The 21,985-nt window shown below is 49.8% G+C and overlaps 4 protein-coding genes and 1 pseudogene across 4 annotated transcripts; 3 read left to right on the top strand and 2 right to left on the bottom strand.

The window, feature by feature from the left end:
* The first annotated feature begins 896 nt into the window (after positions 1–896).
* On the top strand, positions 897–6,086 carry LOC120708553 (DYRK-family kinase pom1-like). Its single transcript, XM_039993852.1, has 8 exons — positions 897–1,504; positions 1,855–2,460; positions 3,151–3,445; positions 3,536–3,815; positions 4,086–4,193; positions 4,505–4,783; positions 4,999–5,142; positions 5,474–6,086. Exons 1-8 carry the CDS (start codon positions 943–945, stop codon positions 5,645–5,647), a joined length of 2,448 nt encoding a protein of 815 aa, XP_039849786.1. The 5' UTR covers positions 897–942; the 3' UTR covers positions 5,648–6,086.
* Positions 6,087–6,432: 346 nt separating this feature from the next.
* LOC120710246 (pentatricopeptide repeat-containing protein At5g39980, chloroplastic-like) lies at positions 6,433–8,415 on the top strand. The gene is made up of 2 exons (XM_039995892.1): positions 6,433–6,519; positions 6,574–8,415. Exons 1-2 carry the CDS (start codon positions 6,433–6,435, stop codon positions 8,413–8,415), a joined length of 1,929 nt encoding a protein of 642 aa, XP_039851826.1.
* A 299-nt stretch (positions 8,416–8,714) lies between these two features.
* Positions 8,715–11,757, bottom strand: LOC120708554 (carboxy-terminal domain RNA polymerase II polypeptide A small phosphatase 1-like). The gene is made up of 6 exons (XM_039993853.1): positions 11,249–11,757; positions 10,317–10,445; positions 10,108–10,228; positions 9,935–10,016; positions 9,243–9,396; positions 8,715–9,154 (listed from the first exon to the last, which is right to left on the bottom strand). The coding sequence occupies exons 1-6, from the start codon at positions 11,564–11,566 to the stop codon at positions 9,020–9,022; spliced, it is 939 nt and encodes a 312-aa protein (XP_039849787.1). The 5' UTR covers positions 11,567–11,757; the 3' UTR covers positions 8,715–9,019.
* A 1,561-nt stretch (positions 11,758–13,318) lies between these two features.
* LOC120708556 lies at positions 13,319–15,805 on the bottom strand. Its single transcript, XM_039993855.1, has 3 exons — positions 15,352–15,805; positions 14,907–15,252; positions 13,319–13,684 (listed from the first exon to the last, which is right to left on the bottom strand). Exons 1-3 carry the CDS (start codon positions 15,687–15,689, stop codon positions 13,619–13,621), a joined length of 750 nt encoding a protein of 249 aa, XP_039849789.1. The 5' UTR covers positions 15,690–15,805; the 3' UTR covers positions 13,319–13,618.
* Positions 15,806–19,115: 3,310 nt separating this feature from the next.
* LOC120708557 lies at positions 19,116–21,913 on the top strand (annotated as a pseudogene).
* The last annotated feature ends 72 nt before the right edge of the window (positions 21,914–21,985 follow it).

Below are 21,985 nucleotides of genomic sequence, written 5' to 3' on the forward strand. Positions count from 1 at the left end.
TTTTAAGAATTTTTTTATGTTTTAAATTTAATTTTGAATTTTGAATTTAAACCGTTTTGGTACCGGTCCAAATCAAAACCGGACCGGTTCCCACCGATTTGGTTAACTCTGCCCCGGACCCGGCAGGCAGATCACGGAAAAGTGGCGTACGTGACCCGGTGGATGGGGACGGACGGCCCCAGCGCGGGTGCGGTGCCGAGCCCGCGCTCGCTCGCCAGCTTCTCCACCCTCCAGGCTGGGGAGCGGTCGAGGTCGTCGAGCAGTGAGTGTGGGGTGAGTGCCGGTGCCGGTGCGGTGAGGCCGCTGGTTAATAATTTTCGCGGGCGGGTACAGTGAAAAGGCCTGGAAAGTTGTAGCTGCGGGGGGTCTGCCGAGCCCGAGCGGTGGGTTTGGGCGCGGGGAACGGCGGCCTCGTCTCGCTTTTCCTCCCCTCGTCGCATTCTGCACCCGACCACCAACCCAGGCGCGCGTCGCGCCCACCGGCGCGGGCAGCGGAAAACTGCGAAGGGGCGCGAGGGAGGGGCAGGACCCGCGCGGTGGTGTGGCGTCCGGGCGGGCCATCCAGGTCGGTTGGCTTTTTCCTGCAGGCCCACTGGAACAGGGGCCCCCGTCGCCAGGCCTATAGGGGGCAGGGGCTCCACGCGGACTCTTCACCCTTTTTCCCCCGTTGAAAAGTTGAAAAGCAAAAGGTTCAAGTAACCCCACCGCGTTCTACTAAATAAGCTGAGTTTTCGGTGGCCACTTCAGTAATCATTCAAGTCGTGAAACCATACCTTAATTGAGCTTAATAATGGCGGAATTGGCCATCAAGATAGGGGCAACACACAGGTGTCCCGGGTGCGTGTGACAGAATCTGATGGGCTAAACTATACTGTACTGTCTGTCTAGTGTGTGTCTACACATGGCCAACCGCCGGCGAAACGCAACCGCGGCGACCTTTTTATGCGGAGGACGCGCAGCAAGTGCGATCCCGTCCCGTGCGCCTCGCTCGCTCTCTCCCCTCTGGCTTGCCTCGGGCTCCTTCGTGTGCGTCTCGCACGGTCGTCTCCCTCGAAGACTCCTCTCGCCTGGCTTCGCTTCGCTTCCAAGCCCGCTCCTCCCGATGGCGACGCAACCGCTTACCTCACCGCGGCGCCGCCTACGCACCTGAGCCTGAGCGAGACCGCGCCCCCGCCCCACCGACCGCGCGCGCACTGCAGGCGCATGGCGGCGCCGGGGCTGGACCAGGTCATGGCGTTCCTCACCGACCACGGCTTCGCGGGCGCCGCGTCCGCGCTCCGCGACGACGTCCTCGACCGCACCGCCGCCGGGGAGGGCGCCCGCGATGCGGCATTAGATCCCCAGCTCCCGCCGCTCCGGATGCCCGGCTCCGCCTCCGCCTCAGGCGGCGGCGGCGGCGGTGCTTGCGCTGGTGGCGCTAGCACGCCGGCGCCCGCGAGCCCCAGCTCCAGCTCCGGCTCGGCGTCCTCGTCCGCATTCGTCAGCATGCGCTCCACGCCATCAGGTACCCGAGGCACGAGGCATTTTTGTCGCTAGCCTTAAACCCTCCTCTCCTTGTTTTCCGTGGGTGTATCCCGCAATCTCGATCTGTGCGCCGATATTTCCGCGGCTATGGTTGGCTTTGGGCCCAATTCGGGGCTGATGGATGGATCAACGCAATTGTTTTTCTGCGCGGATGAATTTTATAGCATAATTGATATCTTAGATTTTGTAGGAGAGTTGTTAAACCTCGGAGCCACTTTAATTTCCGTCTCTATGCTTGGTTCAGTGTTTATCGTTTATACAGGCATCGTTTAATGTTCGGAATTTCTGCACATTTTTCCTGTTGTGAACGAAATTCGCTCCGGCGATTAGGGCTGTTGAACCCGTATGGGCTATGGTCGCCGCGGCACTCGCAGTCGGACGCGTCCTCATCGGAGATGGAGTTTGGTACTGCGCGCCAGTACGACAGCACCGACCTCTTCTTCCAAGAGGGTTGGCTCTACGACGACCACCTCTTCCCTAGCAAGCTGGACGATGAGGATGACGAAGGCAAAGAGGAGGACAAGTTTGTACTCGGGGTTCACGATGGCTCAGAACTGATAGGAATAGGCAAGCTTGGTGCAGGCCACAGCCACCGTCACGAACACATCGGCAGTGACCGCTGTGAGGGGTGCGCTGAGGTGTACACATGCTCATCGCCACTCTGTGGTTGCTGTGGAGGGGGACTCAAGATTGACGGGCTTGAGGTAGCCAGGAGCTCAAGCTCCACCGTGTACGGGAGATACCAGATCATGGATGACCAGACAGAGATACTGGATGACTGTGCCCAGGATGGGTTTCAATTCAAGCAGAGTGGAGATGTTGTGCTTGAGTGCGATATGCCGAGGGATCCCGGGCGAGGAGATGATGATTCAGAGCTGAGTGTTGTGGAGAAGGAGCTTCAAATGCTCAGTTCATTTGATAATGATGCTGTTGCGAGTAAGTACTTCTCAAGCCTTCAACTAGAGTTCCTCTTTTCACCTAGTTGTACTCCATTTCTTTGGGGGTTCCAGCTGAACTTCGGTGCCAGTACAGTTTATGGTTCGTCCATTTTAAACCAATGTATAGCCAAAGATAATGTGAATTTATTTATTGAATTCAATGTAGGTGGAAAAGGGGAATATATAGCAAAAATGAAGAGGTTAGATACCAAGGAGTTGTCTTGTGATAGTCAAATCTCTGTTGCAACTTGGTTAATATATTGTTTAATAAATGGAGAAAAAATGATATGCTAGACATTAGCAGCCCTTTTATGTAATATTTATGGAGTTATACTAGATATTAGCAGCTCTTAGATTCAATATTTATAGTTCCTTGGTATGTTTTTTTTATAATTATTCTTCTCGGAATGATATCTGGGAATTTGAGAGAAGCAAAGTTTTCCTACCTGGTAAATTGTAATGTTCTTCATTTTTGAACCTAGGATGGCCAACAATACAAATAGGATGGTTTTTGTTTCTATAACGTGGCTAGGCCCAACCTTCTATTTGATCTATCGAGTTAAAATGATGTTTGTCCAGCACTGTATTTGTGTGTAATTGAGTGCCAGTTGTCCATTTATCCTGGTCTCCTGGATTAAGTTTTCTTTTTGCTCATGTGGTGGTCTAACTCTTTTGATGTATTTCATAGATCATAGTGTACATGATTTCACGGACAATGGTGAGCTTGATGATAGCAGTGAAAAAAATCTGAAAAGCAGTAGTAATGAAGAATATCTGAAAGAAGGTAATAGGGTACAACCTTTCCCTGAAAGTGGTGATGATGCATATGAGTTTCAAAATGTTGGGCCGTTAAATTCAGATATTCAATATTCAACTGCTCTTAAAGCTGAGGAAGATCCAGAGTCAAATATTGATCTTGCTCTCTCTAATTTTCACCAAGAATATGAGGTATTTGAATTGAGAATTATCCACCGCAAGAACAGGTTCACAATCTCCTTTTTCTTTGATTTTCCTTTGTTAAATTGTATGTTGTTTGATCCATTTTTATACTGATATAATGGCATCCACTGCAGGACTGGCTTTGAAGAAAACAAAGATTTTCCTATTGTCTTGAATTCAGTTATTGCTGGAAGATATTATGTCACCGAATATCTAGGCTCGGCTGCATTCAGCAAGGTCGTGCAAGCACATGATCTTCAGACAGGAATGGATGTTTGCCTTAAAATAATTAAAAATGATAAGGACTTCTTCGACCAAAGCTTGGATGAGATAAAACTCCTGAAGTTTGTGAACAAATACGATCCACTAGATGAGCACCATGTATTGCGCCTCTATGACTACTTCTACCATCAGGTACATGCCTCCTAAGAGAGACAATTGGCTAAGTTACTCCCTTTGACTTAACATGTTTGGATCCTTAGAAGGCATCTCAAGGGATATACTCTAGTTGACTAGGTCTCGAGTAATATTGCATTATCTTAAAAAGAATCTATTGTAACAATATACCATTTTACTTTGACTAGTGTACTTGATTTTTTGTGGGCATGTTCGGTGGCAGATTTTAGTGGAATTTTTCAATTCTGATGATGTTGCGTGGTGCTGACAGCAAGCAAATATTGACAGGAACATCTCTTTATCGTCACTGAACTATTACGGGCAAATCTTTATGAGTTTCAGAAATATAATCAGGAATCTGGTGGTGAGGTGTATTTTACTTTGCCTAGGATACAGGTATGTTATCCATCCTCCATTGAGATGTTCTCTACTTCTCCATGAAGTTACTTATAATGAGATCATCCCTGTACATAATAAGCATTTGCATTCCACACTGTAGTCAACCCCTTAGCCAAAACCATTTAACAAGTCGCATGTTTAAACACACAATTTTTTTTAACTATTGGACTGTTACTGAGCAAACTTATTTGATACCCTGAAATGATAGCTTAGCTAAATATGACTATCCCTTTTGAGTATCGAGTATTATTAGGTTTCATCCAGAAAGTTACAAGTTATAGCAATTTGAAAGTTTCCCTTCCTTGTAGGTTATAGCTCGGCAATGCTTAGAGGCGTTGGTTTACTTGCACCATTTGAGGATCATTCATTGTGACCTGAAGCCAGAGAATATTCTTATCAAAAGCTACAGCAGATGCGAAATTAAAGTCATCGATCTGGGAAGTAGTTGCTTTTTGACAGACAACTTATGCCTCTATGTCCAATCACGCTCATATCGAGCTCCTGAAGTCATTCTGGGCCTACCATATGATCAGAGGATTGATATTTGGTCTCTTGGTTGCATCCTTGCTGAACTATACACTGGTGAGGTAAGTATGTTTTGTTTGCTTCATACGCTTGGCAGCTTAAAGGATTGATGCACACTGGTCTTAATAGTATCTTGGCAATTTTGAAGCCTCCTTTCTTGTTTGAATGCTATACCAACATATAACTGCAATTTGAATTAGAAATTTATGTCCTTTCTTAGTGTTGGGGTTCTTCTTTTCCATGGATGAGTTATGACTTCTGTCTTTATACATAACAGGTATTATTTCCTAATGAGCCTGTGCCTATGATGCTTGCTCAAATGATTGGGATAGTCGGTCCAATTGACATGGAAATGCTAGAACTGGGACAGGAGACGCAGAAGTATTTCACTGATGATTACGATCTTTTTACCAAGAATGAGGTAACATTCTTATTTTTTTCATCCTTGCTTGCCAGCCTATTCTGTAACCAAATAATCTATATTTCACAAATTGCTTCTTGATTGTTTCCTTCACATTCACAGTTTTAGTTGCACTGTTTCCTGGCTTACCAAATATTGAACTCGCTTTATATTTATTTGGCTTCTTGTTTGATACACTTAAGTCATAAATATATGGCTTTTTGTCAGTTTAAGTGATTACAGAACTAGGCTTTTCATTATAATTTCAGTTTCACTAAGTGGATATCTATCACTAGTGGTTGTACAGCAGTAGATGCTAACACATCCATGTGTTATCTTATTTTATATCCAGGAGACAGATCAGCTAGAGTACTTGATCCCAGAGAGATCATCCTTAAGACGACACTTGCAATGTCCTGATTCAGAATTTGTTGATTTTCTGTCCTATTTGTTGCAAATAAACCCCCGGAAAAGACCAACAGCCGATGAAGCACTACAGCATCCATGGCTTTCTTTTGCGTACTAACGAGAAGCCGTCTTTTGGTTCTACTTTGGGACAGCTTTCTTCACACATAAGGATGAGTTTGTGTTTCTCCTAATTTGGAGCCTTGTAAAGTTCCTGAAAAATATCGTTTTTCTTGGAGTTTCTCTTAACATGAAACATTACTCTTTTCCTTTAGCTGTAGAAGCCCTTTGTGGTTACAGGATTCCTTTTGTGTGTGTGTGTGTGTGTGTGTGTGTGTGTGTGTGTGTGTGTGTGTGTGTGTGTGTGTGTGTGTGTGTGTGTGTGTTCAGGGTAATTCTCGGTGTGGAACCCCTGTCCTCAGTGAGTGATTCCTGAGTGTATCAGTGTATGTAAATATCAGAAATTTTCCACGGTGTGTATCTGTACAGTTGAAAGCCCACTCCTGTACTCCATCTGATTCGTTAATGATAACATGAGAAAAATACTGTCCAAGATGTCATCATTGGTGCCTCTATGGAGTACATGGTCCATTTGCGCTTGCACAGTTTGGACATAGCCACCTAGGCATTTGTCATCCTCTACCTCAACGGCATATGGTGAACTTAAACCAAGCATGACATCTTCCCGATTTAGGGGTTTTTATGTAAATACAAATCCAGTTTAGGGGATTTTCTGTAAATACAAATCCTACTCGGTCTGCCGATGCGGTACGTCCCCACCAACGGCAAAAATCTCCTTCGATCAAAAAAAAAAAAACCCGGCACAAATCTCCTATCCGTTTCTCCCCTGCCGCGCCACCGCCACCGCCACTCCCGCCCCCACGAGGCCGCGCCCGCCCAAGGCCCATGCCTCCCACTGCCGCGTCTGCGGCCACGGCCGCAGCCGCCGCGCTGCCGTCACCTTCCCCGCGCCGCGTCCCGGCAGCGAAATCCGTGTGGCTGAACCCCAACCTCCCCACCTCCCACCCCCTCCACCACCGCCACAAGTCCGCCGCCGAGCTCCAGCAGCGCCAGCACGAGGACCGCGCCCTCGACGTCCCCGCACTCGTGGCCGCGCTCTCCGCCGCGCGGACGGCGGCCGACCTGGCCGCCGTGCTCGCCCCGCACCGCCCCGTCTCCGCCCGCCTCCTCGGCGCGCTCCTCTCTCGCCTCCCCGACCCGCGCCGCGGCGTCGCGCTGCTCGACCTCCTCGCGCCGGACATCACGGCCCCCGCGCTCCTCATCCCCTACAACCTCCTCCTCCGCTCCGCCTGCCGCGCTGGCGACCTCCGCCTCGCCTCCGGCCTGCTCCTCGAGATGCGGGACAGGGGCGTGACCCCCGACGCGTTCTCCTACTCCACGCTCCTCGCGGCGCTCACCCGCGCGGGCCACCTCGACCACGCGCTCACCTTCCTGCCGCTCATGGAGGACGACGCCGTGGCCCCGGACCTCATCCTCTTCTCAAACCTCATCCACCTCGCCCTCCGCGGCGGCGACGCGCCCAAGGCGCTCGCGCTCTTCTCCAGGCTGAGGGGCGCGGGGATCAGGCCCGACCGCAAGGCCTACAACGCCGCCGTCGCCGCCTACTGCAAGTCCGACCTGCTCCGCGACGCCAAGCGGCTGCTGCTCCACGACATGCCCGCCGACGGCGTCGCGCCCGACGCGGAGTCCTACTCCCCGATCCTCGCCGCGCTGGCGCGCCGCGGGCGGCACCTCGTGGCCGTGTCGCTCTTCTCGCACATGCGCGCCGTGGCGCGCGTCAAGCCGGACCTCTCCGTGTTCAACATCGTGCTCAACGCGTACGGGCAGCTGGACCTCGCGCGCGAGGCGGACCGGCTGTTCTGGAACATGCGCCGGGCCGGCGTGGCGCCGAGCGTGGTCACCTACAACACCATGCTCCGCGTCTACGGCGACGCCGGGCTGTTCGGCGAGGCCGTTCACCTGTTCGGTCTCATGCGCAGCGCTTCCGATGGCAATGGTGGCGCTGGCAGCAGCATCAAACCGAACGTGGTGACGTACAACACCATGATTGCCATCTACGGCAAGTCGCTGGAGGACGAGAAGGCCGGGAGCTTGGTGCAGGACATGCAGGCCAGCGGCGTCCAGCCCAACGCCATCACCTACTCCACCATCCTCTCCATATGGGTGAAGGCCGGGAAGCTCGATCGCGCTGCCAAGCTGTTTGAGAAGCTGCGGGAAGCCGGCACGGAGATCGACCCGGTGCTGTACCAGACAATGGTAGTGGGCTATGAGCGTGCCGGGCTTGTTTCGCAGGCCAAGCGTTTGTTGCGCGACCTGAAAGACCAGGACGGCATCCCCAAGGAGACAGCCATCAAAATCTTGGCGAGCGCCGGTCGTGTGGAAGAGGCCGCATGGCTGTTCCGCCGTGCAGCCAACACCGGCGAGATCAAGGACTCGTCGGTGCACAGAGCCATGATGGACTTGTTTGCCAAGAACCGGAGGCACCGGAATGTGATCGAGGTATTTGATGAAATGAGGAAGCTGGGCCAGTTGCCAGACTCGGAGACGATCGCCACCGCGATGAATGCTTATGGCAAGCTGAAGGAATTCGACAAGGCCGCGGCACTATACCAGGCAATGAGGGAGGAAGGCTGCGTGTTCTCAGATCGGGTGCACTTCCAGATGATCAGCCTGCTTGGAGCTCAGAAGGACTTCGAGGCGCTGGAGACGCTGGTCAGCGAGCTTAGCCATGACCCAAGCATCGACAAGAGGGAGCTTTACCTTGTGGCTGCCGGCATCTATGAGAGAGCATACAAGTTTGATAAGGCATCCCAGATAATCAGCCAGATAAGGAGCTCCAACGGTTTTGATGTCCAGAAATTCAGATAAAATGCTCCATGTCCCGCTAATATAACGTCCAGAGAACCTGACGACAATGTTTCAGATAAAATAATAAAGAGCGCTGACAAAAGTTGATTGGTGTGTGTAGCTTTTCCTAGTGTTTGCTTTCTTTCTTCCTTCCTTTCGCGAATGAATACAGGGATCCAACATGCTATCAGCACTAACTATTGGGGTTGGACAAATATTTATCTAACATATCAAATGGTTAGATTCAGAAGTACATTAGTGTTGATGGAATGGTGATAAAAATGTCCAGGACATTTGTTCTCATGGTGTAAGCTTTGATGTCGTTGACCCATGAACTGTTCATTAGACTATCTGAACTGTCAGCAATCAAATTTTACAACAAGAGCTGATATACAACAATTAATTGATATAAAAATGCTCCACTACACAAATACAAATCTGACGTTATGCTACATTACAATTTTCTTATCTTCGGATGTGGCAACTCCATATGAACAGTGACTCCATTTATCAGGAACCCTAAATGAATATAGATAATGTACAAGTGCTCCCCATCTTAAGGGAATTATGGCGTGGTAGTCACTTCAACCTTTATCAAAACAGTTCCATAAGGACGCAGCAGAACTTAAACTGTCTGATTAGTTTGGGGGATCCCATGCTTTTGGAACCATTCTGGCATATGAAACCTTTCGTGCAATACAGGTCTGACATCTTTCTGGAGAGAGAGATGCTTCAGAAGTGGAAATATAACCGTCATGAGCTGAAATGTTTAAACAAGGAAAAATGAGTATAATCTTAGAGAGTTGAAGTTGAGATCCACTGAAGGATCGGTGCTCATCACCAGTTACCTGATCATCAGAATGTTGTCCAGCTGAAAATGGAACACAAGGTATTCCGTTCAAAGGCTGAAGAATGAAACTGAATGGATTGTTGTCGACAATAACGGTTCTGCAGAAATCTTTTGACACACAAGAAAGATCTTTCACATGTTCTCTGTATTCCCTGCAATCATGCCACCCATTGGTATAAGAAAAAAAATGACCATTCAGGGTATTGGCAAAGAAGTATGGTCCAGACCAATACAAAGACCAATACAATCAGTCAGGCAAGAACAGAGAAAATCAAGAAACAGGCATATTAACTTTCAGCAATTCAATGAATCAACACAAAAATGCAAGCTAAAGGAAGCATCCATGGTTCATTTCTAAAGAAATCTCAGGAAGCAACTTAGCAGAAAGAACGACGAAAAACACAGGCAACAAACATAGATGAAGACAGCCCAAGGGCACATTGCATATGTTGTAAATTGGAGTGCAGAAACACTTGGTGCGCATAATATGGACATCATCATTAATAGCTGTGTACAAGCATTGGCTATGATCTACTTTTGTTTCCACTTAGAAAGGTGCTGGAGTGCTAACTAATTTTGCAAACATCCCCAATAAGCAAGGTAATAGTTCTCAACACATGAATATGCAGCAACAATAACACAGAGGTGGTACACATGATTTGCATTGATAGAAAAGGTAATGTAACTTACGTGGTGACAGTTGATGGCCGATAGAGACGGAGTCTGAATCTGTTGTGAACATCGATGCGGTCAACTAAAGGTCTAGCATAACCTGAGGACAAGCATGGATAGGTTAAGTGAGGATGCGAACCGAAATTGGTCGGACTCATTTGGTGAAGAAAAAATAAGAGCAGTCAACATACCTTCTAAACCAGCTGTGAAAAGGATAAGGTCTGCAAATTCACTAGTTTTCTGCAAGAACTCGTGCAAACCAGGGCGCTCAAAAACAGTCACATGATTCACCTTCTGTTTTCCTTCAACATCCTTTAAAGTTTACATAAGCAAAGCTCATTTATCAGTTCTTATTCAAATGATTAAGCATAGCAAGGTGGCAAAACTAGAAGTTTCGTACCTTATCAGATGATATACATTCCATGTCAAAGCAATGCAATCCTGCTTCAACAGCTTGGGTGCGTACAATAGCCGGAAGACTAGATGATTCATATGCAGAAACTAAAGTCTCATCCAAATCAAGCACTACCTACACAGATAACCCTAATGTTGTCAGAAATATTCGATGTAGAAACACAAGAGAAAATTGTTCAAGCAGACTCTATTTCAAGGCGATCAGGTAGTGCTGCTTAGCATTAATGTAACTATCATTTCAGTTTTGGCTCCATTTATATGAAGCAATACCAGCATAACTCCAATTGTTTACATTGGTGAGAGATTAAAGTTCTTTGCCGATATGAGCATATCTTACAGTATAACAGCCCATGTGTTGGAGCATCCATAAGCAGCTGGTATGATAGTATCTCATAATCCAGCTCCTATCAACATGTCAAATTCAAGTATCTACCCACCTACACATAACATCAGAGAACCAGTGTTCTGAAACTATTTCCCAGAGCTTCACAAGAAGATCATGCGAAACATATTACCCCCAATTCAGAGAGGAGATAATGCAACCGTACTACCACAAAGCAAGAACTTGTTTTGCAATTGCCGCAACTAATTGCCCATGCTAGCGAGTCATTATGACAACTTCTAATACATAATAATCCTCAACGAAGGCCTGCTACACAGTCGAGATACTAATTATTCTACAGCAACATGATCAATTCACTGAATTAAGACGCCAAACCTCTGGATTAACCTCAACCAACCACTCTCAATCATCCCCAAATACCCAAGCATCCTCCAATAAGATCAACAGGCACTTCCCACCGTCCCAAGTCAACTGTAGTATCCAATTGACACCCATATACCTCCCAAAGGCGCCATTTTCCCCACCCCCGACACCCAAAACTCCAGCGAATCCAATCGAAAACCGAATCTCCGTACCGTGAGGCGACCCAGAGGCTCAGGCGGAGCCTCTGGTGCAGGGGCCACGTCAGCTGGGATCTCGGAGCGGAGCGGCATGAACGCCACCTCCGGCGACGGCTCGGAGGCCGCGGGCCCGGAGAGGAGGGGGTAGCGGAAGCCGACGAAGGACAGGAGCTGGGCGCAGGACGGGGTGCCCCGGAGGATCTGGAGCAGGACCTGGAGGAGGAAGCCGATCCACCCGACCACCGCCTGCCACGCCTGCGACGCCGCCTTCCCCCGCTGCTGCTGCTGCGCCGCCGCCGCCGCGGTCGGCGAGTACACCTCCGCCGCCGCCATGGCCTCCGGCGACGAGCTGTCGCGCCACGTGGGGGCGGACGGTCGGTGAGGCTCGAGCGGGAGGAGGAGGAGGGGCGGAAGGGGGAGGCGAGGCCGGAGGCAACCGGAGGAGGAGGTGGGTTTTTTTTTTTTTTTTTGAGAATTCGGAGGAGGAGGTGGTGGTGGTGGTCCGTCTCCGCGCGCACGCCCGTGTACGTGGGGTCTTTGTGTGCGGGTGCGCTTAGCGGAACAGGGTATTGGTGATTGGTGGTAGATTCAGTGGTCCCCACCTGTCAGCGACGGTACAGCTGGACCGCCGAGGTGCCGCGAGTGGTGATTATCGTACGCGCACGCGCAGTTTTTAAATTCTCTAGCATTTCTAGCTGTACGAAGAAAATGGGTCAGCGTCACTGTACCACCACCATAGATATTTCCATCCATCGTAGCAAAAGCGAATAACGCAGAGGCAGAGAGAGCAGGGAGGCATCAAGCCAGAACTCGTAACAGCGAAATGCGAAACAACAAAAAAAAAACCAGTTCGTTGGATTTCCGTAACATGTTTTTGTCTTGTACTAATGGCATGCAATACAAAAGTTTTAGTCTCCTCGCAAAAAATAAAAAAAGTTTAGTCAATGAGAGGCTGAACCGTTCTAAGGCCCTGTTTGGAACCAAATTTTTTTCAAAAATCCCTATCACATCAAAAGGAATCTTACTATTTTATAGTATTAAATAAAATTTGTTTATAAATATTTTTTGACAGCTGAGTGCTTTTTCGCGAGACGAATCTAATGAGCCTAATTAATTCATAATTTGCTACAGTGATGCTACAGTACCATCCGCTAATCATAGATTAATATATCTCATTAGATTCGTCTCGCAGTTTAGCCCCAGGGTTCTGCAATTAGTTTTATAATTAATATTTATTTAATACTTCTAAATAATAAAAAATTCCAGGGACTTAAAAAGTCTCTGGAACCAAACAACCCCTAACTTCTAGTAGTACTCACCTCGGAAATGAACTTGTAACAATAAAGTTGGAGGAATGATTACTACAATCAAGTAGTAGTACAGAATTTAGCTGGCAAGGCACAAATATTCCTTTCTCCCTCCCCTGAACATGACGTGCTCTGAACAAAGGGCATTGCTTTTCGTGGAGATTATATCAAAGCACCTCTGATCCCCTCTGTGTTCTAGGAGCAAGTGTCGGCCATGATACTATTTAAGTACTTGAATAGTTGTTTGGTACAGCCACCCCAAGTACCTAACCAAAGCCGATTTGGACAGGGACAGAGGACCTCGTCTAGCTGGGATCAAGTAACATCCACCACGTGTTCGTGTTTTTTTTTTGAAAGAACCTGTTCGTGTTATTGTGAAGTGAAAAATGCAGAGATAGCCCACTGCATGTCTTCTTTCAGATGATTAATGATACCCATATGATATCTTCAATCCGTCTACTCAACAGAAGTGCCATGTTCATGGACGAAGTTGTCGCAGTGAGATTTTTTTTTAAGGCTGGAAGCGCGATGTGGTTGTGACTTGCTGTGGTTGGTGTGGCGAGAGGCTGGAGAAAGGGTGCCCGGTGAGGTTTGGTCAGCGTCTCTATTTTGTCCCGTCAGCACCTTGCCTCGCGATTTTCCTTCTCAGGCTTGAGCGTCGCCGGTATTGGTGAAGATTGGGAGCATAGCATGGGAACCACTCCGTCCTCGATATGAGGAATGGTCAAGATACTCGACCCCTTTTTCTTGTGGGAACATCATTGGCTGGTAGCAATCATTTTAAAGATGTCTGGGTTCCATATATACGTCTCCAAAGCGTAGACGGGAGTTTTAACCTTTCCGGCGCTGACAGAAAACAGAAGGCGCAGGTTCGGACAACGGGGGACAAGCACCTCACTCCGTGCATTTCTACATAACATTTACATGTTGGCTGTTCATTACAAACTTTGGAGAAGATCAGTGAGCGATCTTGTAAACTGGTTGTTCATACAAACCAGGAGAAGATGAGCCGGCTGCCTATTGTAAACTCGTATCTGCTGCTCAACAACGTCCGCGCCCGTGCGTATTGCAAAATGTCTCAGTCCTCGACCACGAAGATTATCCCATCATGTTTCTTGAAATGGTGTGTAGTGTGATCAACGACCTGCAAAGGCACAAGTGCAGCTAGGTGAAGCAAATGCCACATTACGCGCTGAACTTCGGGTGTATAATACAAGACATGCAATGTAACGAATTTATCCACAAAACAATGGAACAGTAAAGCCACAGAATTTCATTTCATCTCATAAGGATCCTTGGCAGATATTGGTAAACTGATTGCTAATGAGGATATTTTATTTCAAAAGAATATCCGAATTATCCAGCTACCTGCCCGAGGTAGCAACTTAAACCTTTGGCCGTGTTCCAACTTCAGTAAACAATAATTCAATCAGGTTACAGTTTGTCAGTCATTTGCCGTCAGAATGGTTGAAACTCCAATAGCTTTAACTTCAGAAAAACAACTAATCTAGGAGTGGCAGATTCTTGTTCGCAATAATTTACTTTGATAACATGATCACCACAACCATTATATTATGGTATGAGCCAAGTCAAGGCTGTATTTAATTATGACACAACTACCTGAAATGCAGATAAGTGAAACATGGACAGAACCAAGACATCAAGTATATTTACTGATAGTCTGACACATAGATAATGAGCATTTCTTTCCTGAATGGAGTTATTATTCAACCCATCAAATCCAAGCTAACTTGCATATGCATAAGAGATTTAGTACATAGGTAATTTGAACATATACATGAAGGCTGAAAAAACAGGTACAAATGTAGAATATTGAGTTAACAATATAATAGAAATGCAACATCATCCTAATGCTTGCCAAACTGTCCAAAAAGGCTGGAAAAAATGTAGGTTGCGTGAACAACATACCAAAGCACAAAATATAAGGAACTGCTAGATGAAATCTCTAAAATAAAAACATCCATCTCAACTTTCTATAGTAGCATATGAGCTACTTTTGAAAGAAACTTTGTTATGATTTACCACAACTAAACATTGAATGAGCACAGTGGATGATGCATCCCAAAAAGTGCTACGTTGCTACTGATACCTAGGTTCCGTTATATTTATTGTTAGTACTAGCTCTGTTCGTTTCTAGTAGATGCATTAGAATTTGAAAATTTATGGGTTTTCCATGCCAAAAATCTATTATGACTTCCAGTTGTACAACTGATAGGTGATAACTACTGAGTGCTGACACTAGGAAACTACCAAAAAATGAAAATAATAATGAGTAATGTGTAATCCTTGTTCTCTCAGGATCAGCAGGCAAATAATGAAAACTAATTCAGTAACTTAGCACTCACGTTGGTGTTGCTCAGCTCCAGATTATAGAAATCCACTGCATCCCTCTTGAACAGCGGCCCGGCATGCCAGGTCCCCTTGTTCAGCTTGAGGAACTTGGGTCCGGAAACCCGGAACACGCAGACCTCGGCAGGATCGGGAGGCAGATAGTAGTGACCAGCGCGAGACTGCAGCGGTTTCCTCCCCTCCTGACCACTCTGCTCAGACGGTCCATCCACGATCGATGGCTTGGCCACTCCGAGGTACCAGTCCTGGCCGCCGATGGAGCCCAGGCACTGGGTCACGCTGGCGTGGTGGGTGATGCTCGAGAACTTCAGCGGCCGGTCCTGCAGTCGCATGATGTAGAACCTGCGACGGGAAGGGGGAAGAAAAAAAAAAGCTCGAATCTCTGGTCAAATTCGGACGACACGATTCGAAGTGGGTTTCGCGGAGATGCCGTGGGTTCACCTAGGGATGCCGCGGCTGAGGTCGAGCTGCGCGTCGTGGGGGCCGAACTGGTCGCCGTCGGGGGAGGCGGCGATGACCTGCCCGAACGGCGCGAAGGACTCGGGCGTGGCCTCCACCGCCCGCAGCTTCACCACCCTCGCCGGCTCCTCCCCGTGCGTGCGTTCCATCTGCGCGGGCTGGGCGGCGCTGGCGCGCACGGCGGCGATGCGGGTGTTTAGCACTGTCGCGTTGCGGGGACGGGGTGGAGCCGGAGCAGAGGGAGAAGCGGCGGCGGTGCAGCAGCAGCGGCAGACATGGAGGGGGATGGACCCGCGGCCCAGGCCCAGCGCCTGCATCATCACGGCTTCTTTTTTTGTGGCGGAAGCGGTGAGCTGCCCCGCCCCTGTGCCAGCCTACCGTGCGTCCGTGCCGGGGCCGGAGGTTCTCTCGGCTAGTTTCTGTGGCAACCGTGCATGGCGTACTCGTGTCCGACATGGAACGCTCTCTCCCAGTCCCATCCATCGGTGTAGTCCTGTCCACTCATCTCTCGAACTCATCCGAAATTGCAATTTTGTGAACGTCTCGTTCGCCTGCGGCATGTGAAGAAAAACATTGTTTTGACTGACTAGAATGGTCAAGAGCTGCTCATGTGCCTTCTGGAGAAGAGCGATGATTTTTTACATGATTTTCCTGATCAAATTAAGCACTGATTTGTGAACTTAACATTGCTTGATTGTTGATCTTAAGAGGATAAGACTACAGAGCTAGAAAGGTTCTACTTCTACGGAAGGTGGGAAGTGGTGTTGTACTTGGCGGCAAAAAAAAATACCAAGGGCATAAAATCTGTAAAATCTGAGTCTAGAATCCCAGAATCCAAACAACACTTTCAGATTCTAGTCATAATCCAGATTTTGCAAAATCCATCTAAAATTCTAGAATCCACCCAGCCTTCCAGAAATAAAAGGCACAAACTCGAGCTAGCAGCTCAGGTGTGCAACACCCTCTGACCAGAGGATCAGCTAGCAGGTCATGTCATGTCCTCAACAGCAAAAGCAACCCGTCGTGCTTCCTGAAATGTGTGATCAACAATCTGAAAAGGCAGAAGAGCAGCTAACTGCCGTTCGCAGGAAAGGTCATTACCGAACTGCTATTGTCATTACCGAACTGCTATTGTCAGTAAAGAATCTCTCTACAAGGTCAGTTGCGATAGCTTGCAGAGCCACCTCACCCGTTGCTGCACTTTTTCCAGATCCGGCCTTCCAATCCGAAACGCAACCATGGAAAACCAAACCAGTTCGAGCATGGCACGCTTTCTACCCTGTTCGGTTCGCTGGCTCCAGCCAGGGCTGGTTGGGGCTTCAGCGGCTGGCCGGTGGCGTCTCCAGTTTAATGTACTATAGCGACTGGGCGCTTTTTCCCTCACAAAGCACTGGAGCTACAGGAGAAATAAGTCAGCTCCGTCTGATAATCTAGCGAACCGAACAGGGGGAGTGGCCAGATTTGGAGCAGCAGTTGTAACTGACAACGCCTAATCCAAACAAAGATTCGACTACTCTAAAACCTATACTGTCAACTCTCAATGTACTACAGTAACGAATGTGATTACTTTTTACAGTAAAAAAAGTTTATCTGCTGTAACAGATAAAAAGTGACAAGAGATTGCGGGTGTACTTGTTTTAACACGGACCACTAGGTGCTCGGGTAACAGTTCTGCTGTGTAATCCAAAGGCCAGAGCTTGCCGTTTATTCGCCGTCCCATCACGAGATGAGTGGACGGAACTGTGGAACCAATGAGACCGAGACTAATGTTTTTGGACTCATTCAGCAAGACATGACGTCAGACGTTTTTTTTATAATACGTATCTGTATTTCAGATAAGGAGAACGTACATCATGGAGTACAAATACAGACACATACGATGAATATACTGAGCCACCTATCCTAACCCAACTTCACAAAGATACCCAAACAAGAGAAAAATTACATAAAGGTCCCTGGCACCTTCGTGAAACCTCAGTGCTCCACATCGTCGCCGCCGACCATCGCCGTTGCCGAAGAAGCCGAGCAACACCTCGAGCTGGACGAATCCCATCGCACACAGGCTTTGAGTGGAGTCGAAACTGACACCCATCATCGAAGATGGGATTAAGCCAACGGCGGTCCTCCATCGACCGGGAACGCGTCCCAATCCATCCAGCTCCCAGATCTGGCGTCGTCACCGACGACCGCCGCCGCCGAGGAAAGAAAGACCCAGATCCAACTGGACGCCATCCACAGAACCCACAGGTACCTCCATATCCAAGAGCAGAAGAAAGGGCAGCACAAATGTCACCTGGCAAAGACGATGAAGTGCCAACCCCGGTCTCCTGTGCATGACTCGCCGACCTCGCCGCAAGCGTCAGAGAAGAACGCCGTCGGGGCGAAGGCAAGGCCACGAAACTTTATTCCACAGCGCCGTCAGCTCCTCCGCCACACCGAAGTCGCCCGGACACAACCTAGCTCCGCCGCCAAACGACGACGAGTAGACCCTAGACCTAACCCTAGCCGGCGAAGAAGACGCTGCTGGCGAGACAAAAGAGCTCCTAGACCTACGACCTAGAGCCAAACAAGCCCTCCCGCCAAGGAGCCGGGCTCCCCTTCCATCACCATCGCCAGCAAGGACGATGGATGAGAGGGGGCCGGCGGAACGACGAAGGAGAAGAAGAGTCGCCCTCGGAATCACCTTCTGGGGAAAGGCGGTTCGAGAACACTTGAGCCTCGACTAGAGGGGAAGGGCTTGGGCACGTCAGACGGTTTTGGTCCAAGGTCTCTTCCAACTCCATAGCAGCCAGCTCGCCAAGTCGCCATAGATAGGCATTAGGCAGCTACGACTTCGTGTGGTCGGAGAACGTATACAAGCAGGACACGTCTAGTTGGCACTAGTTCTCTTTTTATTTAAAAGGGCAAACAGAAGAGCAGAGCAAGCACCTGTACCACAGATTAAGAAATTCAATACTTTTCAGTTCGCTAACTTGTCCAATTAGTGTGTGGTGTTGCATGGTGCGCTTGTAGGAGAAAAATGGTGGGTTTGTCAATTGCCATTTTCGTGGCACCTATAGTAAGGAAAGAACATTGTTTCCCTTGCAGTACTAAACTTTTTTTACTTATATTAGACTAATGATAATGATAGATGCTGAAAAAACATATGCGTAGACAATGAATACGACAAAAACGTAATGACAAGACGACGCCGATAAGCTTGCCCCCTGCGCCAATAATTGGCGGCGCACGGGTCGCGCCTGTGCCGATCTGGCCGCCGCGTCGTGGCCGTGGATTCCGACAGTTTCGGCCGATCCGCCCTTGACCCCTTGAGCCGACGATCTCCGGCGCGGCTGGTTGTCTCGCGTGCGCGGCCGCACGGTTGCACAGACCACGCCCCGGAGCCGGGGGGCATGAGCAAGCATGCCTGCCTGCCCTTCCGTTCTCTTGGCTGCACTCGCGTCACGTTGCCACGTGTCCACTACGCGCACGCGCTCGATATCCAGGTGGACGCGCACGGCCGGCTTGGCCGGCCGCGCTCTGCCCTGATCGGCATCCATATCCGCCCGGCCCGGGCCGGCCGTCGCCGCAATAGCGCACGTCGCTCGGGTCAGAGCGGAGCACCAGCGCCCATGCTTAACCCACCGCGCGCTGGCCGGTTCCGATTGGCCGCCGCTTCGTTAATCGACTAGGATCCCGACTAAAAAAATGATTAACTAGCACCAGGTGGAGCATAGTACGAATATACAATGAGCCGGGGGCCGTGGCACACGCGAAAGCAAATCCGCCGAGGAAAAGCGCGCGGCAGGGCAGGAGACGGGCCGCCGCCGGACGCCGCTCCCCCTTGTGGCCGTGTCCGTTGGCGAGACCGAGGCCCGACCAAACAACCGCCCCGCCTTTTTAGCCAGCAGGCGGCCGCTCGTCGCCCCCACGTCTCCTCTGTCTCTCCGATCGGCAGGGGGGAAGTCCTTCGCCTTCGCCTTCGCCTTCGCCTCGCCATGGAGAGGTCTCTCGACAGCAGCTACTCCTCCGTCAAGGACGTCACCTACAGGTTCGGTGCTTCCATGATCCTCGGTTTCTCCTGCCGCGCTCGATTCTCAACTTCCTCGCTCTGGGTCAGAGAACTTGGAATCCATCATTGTTCTTGACCCTCACTAGGATGTACAACTATTTCACTGTGGCTTCGCTGCAATCCCTTCTCTTCGCTTCCTTTTGGATTCGTTGTGTCGATACCCCGGGACCGGGTACCCCTTATACTGCGTCTGGGCAAGGACTCGCGTCTGGACAAGGACTCGCGTAGTTATTCTAAACTACGCGCTGAAGAGTAGAGCAGCCGGACCCCTGCGGTCCGGAGTCCATCTCGCCGGGCCAGCGGCCCCGGACCTACTCTCTGCTCGGGGGAGGATCCGGTGACGCCACGTGTCCCAAAGAAAACAGCGCATGGTGCAGATAGCCGGGGTCCCCGGACCCCATGCCATCCGGACCCCCGACGCGCGGGGAACCAGTATTTCACCCAGGAGGGGTCCGGAGCCACCACGTGTCTGCGGGCGCGGGCACGAGTCTTTCGCTGGAAGACTCGTCCCCCACCGCATTTAATGCGGGAGGCTAAGGCGTGCTCTGTCGCCGCAGAGCACGGGGCAGCCTTTGCCAGACTCCACTGTTGGTCGCGTATTACCAAGGTGCACAGTGCAGCCGCAGGCGCCGCGCGTGCGGTGCACGTTATTCTGTCGCATTAAATGGATGCGACGGCACTGCCCTTTCCATCATGCCGCCTACGCCGCAAGCTACGCGGCATGAACAGCATGCGTGGCGCAGCCTACCCGGCTAGCTGCAAACGCCGCACCAACATGACAGGGCAAGACCACGCCGGTCAGAGGGTCTGCGCCGGTCAGTACATCCATGCGGACGAGACAGCGAAATCCCAGAATAAGATCTTCCTCAGGCGTAGCACCATAATAACGCTAGACGTTATGTTATTTAAATACATCCACGTTGGGCTCACCTGTCGGGGTCCCAACGGCTATGTACATGCCTCTCTTTGACTATGAAAAGGGAGCACACGCTAGTCTCAGGATAAGTGGATTCAGACTCTCTCCCTCACACTCTCAGCTCACCAGCTAGAACCACTCTCGAGCAATCTCTTGTGAGCACAGGCAATACAACACACAGTGGATGTAGGGTATTACGTTCCGGTGGCCCGAACCACTCTAGTCCTTCTGTATTCATCGTGTTCTTGCATATAGATCAGACTAATTTTAGCTATCTCGAGTTCATTCTCCCTCAGAGCTTAGGCGGGTGCATACTGCCATCCGACTGATTTAGCACCCGACACGTTGTGTAGTTCTCCACCGAAGAACTGTAGTAGTATTTGGCGATATACAGCGTGTGGAATCATCCGATTTTATGTTCGGTTTGATCGCGAATTGCCCCCAAGGCCCCCAATCATTTGCTTTCGCCCGATATTGGCCTCGGCTGCTCTGCAGGCTTGCTAAGAGCAAGCGAAAGCCCCGATTCATATCGAACAAAGCCAATCCCAGCCTCAGTACAGTGTCTACTCATTACTTAAGGACTAAGGTTGTTCTCGAACGCTTAAGGACTAAGATTTTAAATTAGGGTAAACGAGCAGTGCAACTGCCTAATTCCTTGCACAGGCGACACGTGTTCGAGTGGAGCCACAGCATAATTCCCGTTCTCTGCATCTGCAACTGCCGTTTGTTTGGTACCCTTTCCTGACTGGCAGCATGTCACTGACTGGCAGCTGCGGGTACTGCGGCTACGCGCTGAACCTGAGCTCGTCGGCGCAGGACACGGCGGGCATCGGCTCCAAGTACCGGAAGCAGATCAAGAAGGGCGTGGTCGCCTTCGTCGCCGTCGACGAGAGCCGCTTCACGCTCACCGACGATATCACCTGCATGCCCTACTTCCGCTCCAGGCGCGCCTGGGGCCTCCTCACTCAGGAGGCGCTCGCGCCTGCTCTGCCGCAAGTGCGGCGGCCGCATCGGCGCCGCCTACGAGGAGGAGGACAGGGACTCCGGCCTCTGCGACGGCGACGCCTTCTCGGACGACCTGCGCGCGAGCTCGGGCTCCGGTGGCAGCGGCAGCGGCAGCAGCGCGTCGAGCCAGAGGAACTACGTGATCAAGATCAGCGCGCTGCAGCCATCGTCAGACAATTCTGATGCTGTTGCCTTCACACTATGATGAAGATAGATGGCGTCGAGTTGCTGCTGAGTGCTCTTCATCCAGCTTGGTTGAATTCAATTTTTGTGCTATCAGGGATGTGAGTTTGTGTGCAGGAGAAAATACAGCAAGGAAGAGCTTGGTACAGCTGAGAACTTTTCAGAGGGTAACAAACTGCATGCTGTTTTCTTCAGACATTTTGCTGTCAGTAGTATCTTCGTTTCCTCTGTAAATTTGTGAAGTGTACAGCGACATGGTTGTTGAATTTTGCATGGTATTAGGAAATGATTAGGTTTGCTGTATGTCAGTTGATCCCATAGAATTTGTACTGTGTCATGACTCATGATCCACCACGGTTGCAATTTTGAGTAGCCTTGCTTCACTTGCACATGTCAACTGCTTGTGATTTATCTTTTTAGTTCTTTTCCTTTCTGGAAAAAAGTAAGAATTAGTATAATGA

Source organism: Panicum virgatum, chromosome 5K, assembly GCF_016808335.1.
Source record: "Panicum virgatum strain AP13 chromosome 5K, P.virgatum_v5, whole genome shotgun sequence".
NCBI classification, from domain to species: domain Eukaryota; kingdom Viridiplantae; phylum Streptophyta; class Magnoliopsida; order Poales; family Poaceae; genus Panicum; species Panicum virgatum.

Excerpts from the sequence above, each read along its gene's own strand:
- LOC120708554 (XM_039993853.1), bottom strand. The coding sequence starts at position 11,566 with ATGGCGGCGGCGGAGGTGTACTCGCCGACCGCGGCGGCGGCGGCGCAG. Across the intron at positions 10,446-11,248 it reads AGCCTCTGGGTCGCCTCACG|GTAGTGCTTGATTTGGATGA; the intron begins GTACGGAGATTC and ends TTATCTGTGTAG. Across the intron at positions 9,155-9,242 it reads GACAACATTCTGATGATCAG|CTCATGACGGTTATATTTCC; the intron begins GTAACTGGTGAT and ends TAAACATTTCAG.
- LOC120708556 (XM_039993855.1), bottom strand. The coding sequence starts at position 15,689 with ATGATGCAGGCGCTGGGCCTGGGCCGCGGGTCCATCCCCCTCCATGTC. Across the intron at positions 15,253-15,351 it reads CTCAGCCGCGGCATCCCTAG|GTTCTACATCATGCGACTGC; the intron begins GTGAACCCACGG and ends TTCCCGTCGCAG. Across the intron at positions 13,685-14,906 it reads TGGAGCTGAGCAACACCAAC|GTCGTTGATCACACTACACA; the intron begins GTGAGTGCTAAG and ends GTGCCTTTGCAG.
- LOC120708553 (XM_039993852.1), top strand. The coding sequence starts at position 943 with ATGCGGAGGACGCGCAGCAAGTGCGATCCCGTCCCGTGCGCCTCGCTC. Across the intron at positions 3,816-4,085 it reads ATGACTACTTCTACCATCAG|GAACATCTCTTTATCGTCAC; the intron begins GTACATGCCTCC and ends AAATATTGACAG. Across the intron at positions 4,194-4,504 it reads TTACTTTGCCTAGGATACAG|GTTATAGCTCGGCAATGCTT; the intron begins GTATGTTATCCA and ends CCTTCCTTGTAG.
- LOC120710246 (XM_039995892.1), top strand. The coding sequence starts at position 6,433 with ATGCCTCCCACTGCCGCGTCTGCGGCCACGGCCGCAGCCGCCGCGCTG. Across the intron at positions 6,520-6,573 it reads GCGTCCCGGCAGCGAAATCC|TCCGCCGCCGAGCTCCAGCA; the intron begins GTGTGGCTGAAC and ends CACCGCCACAAG.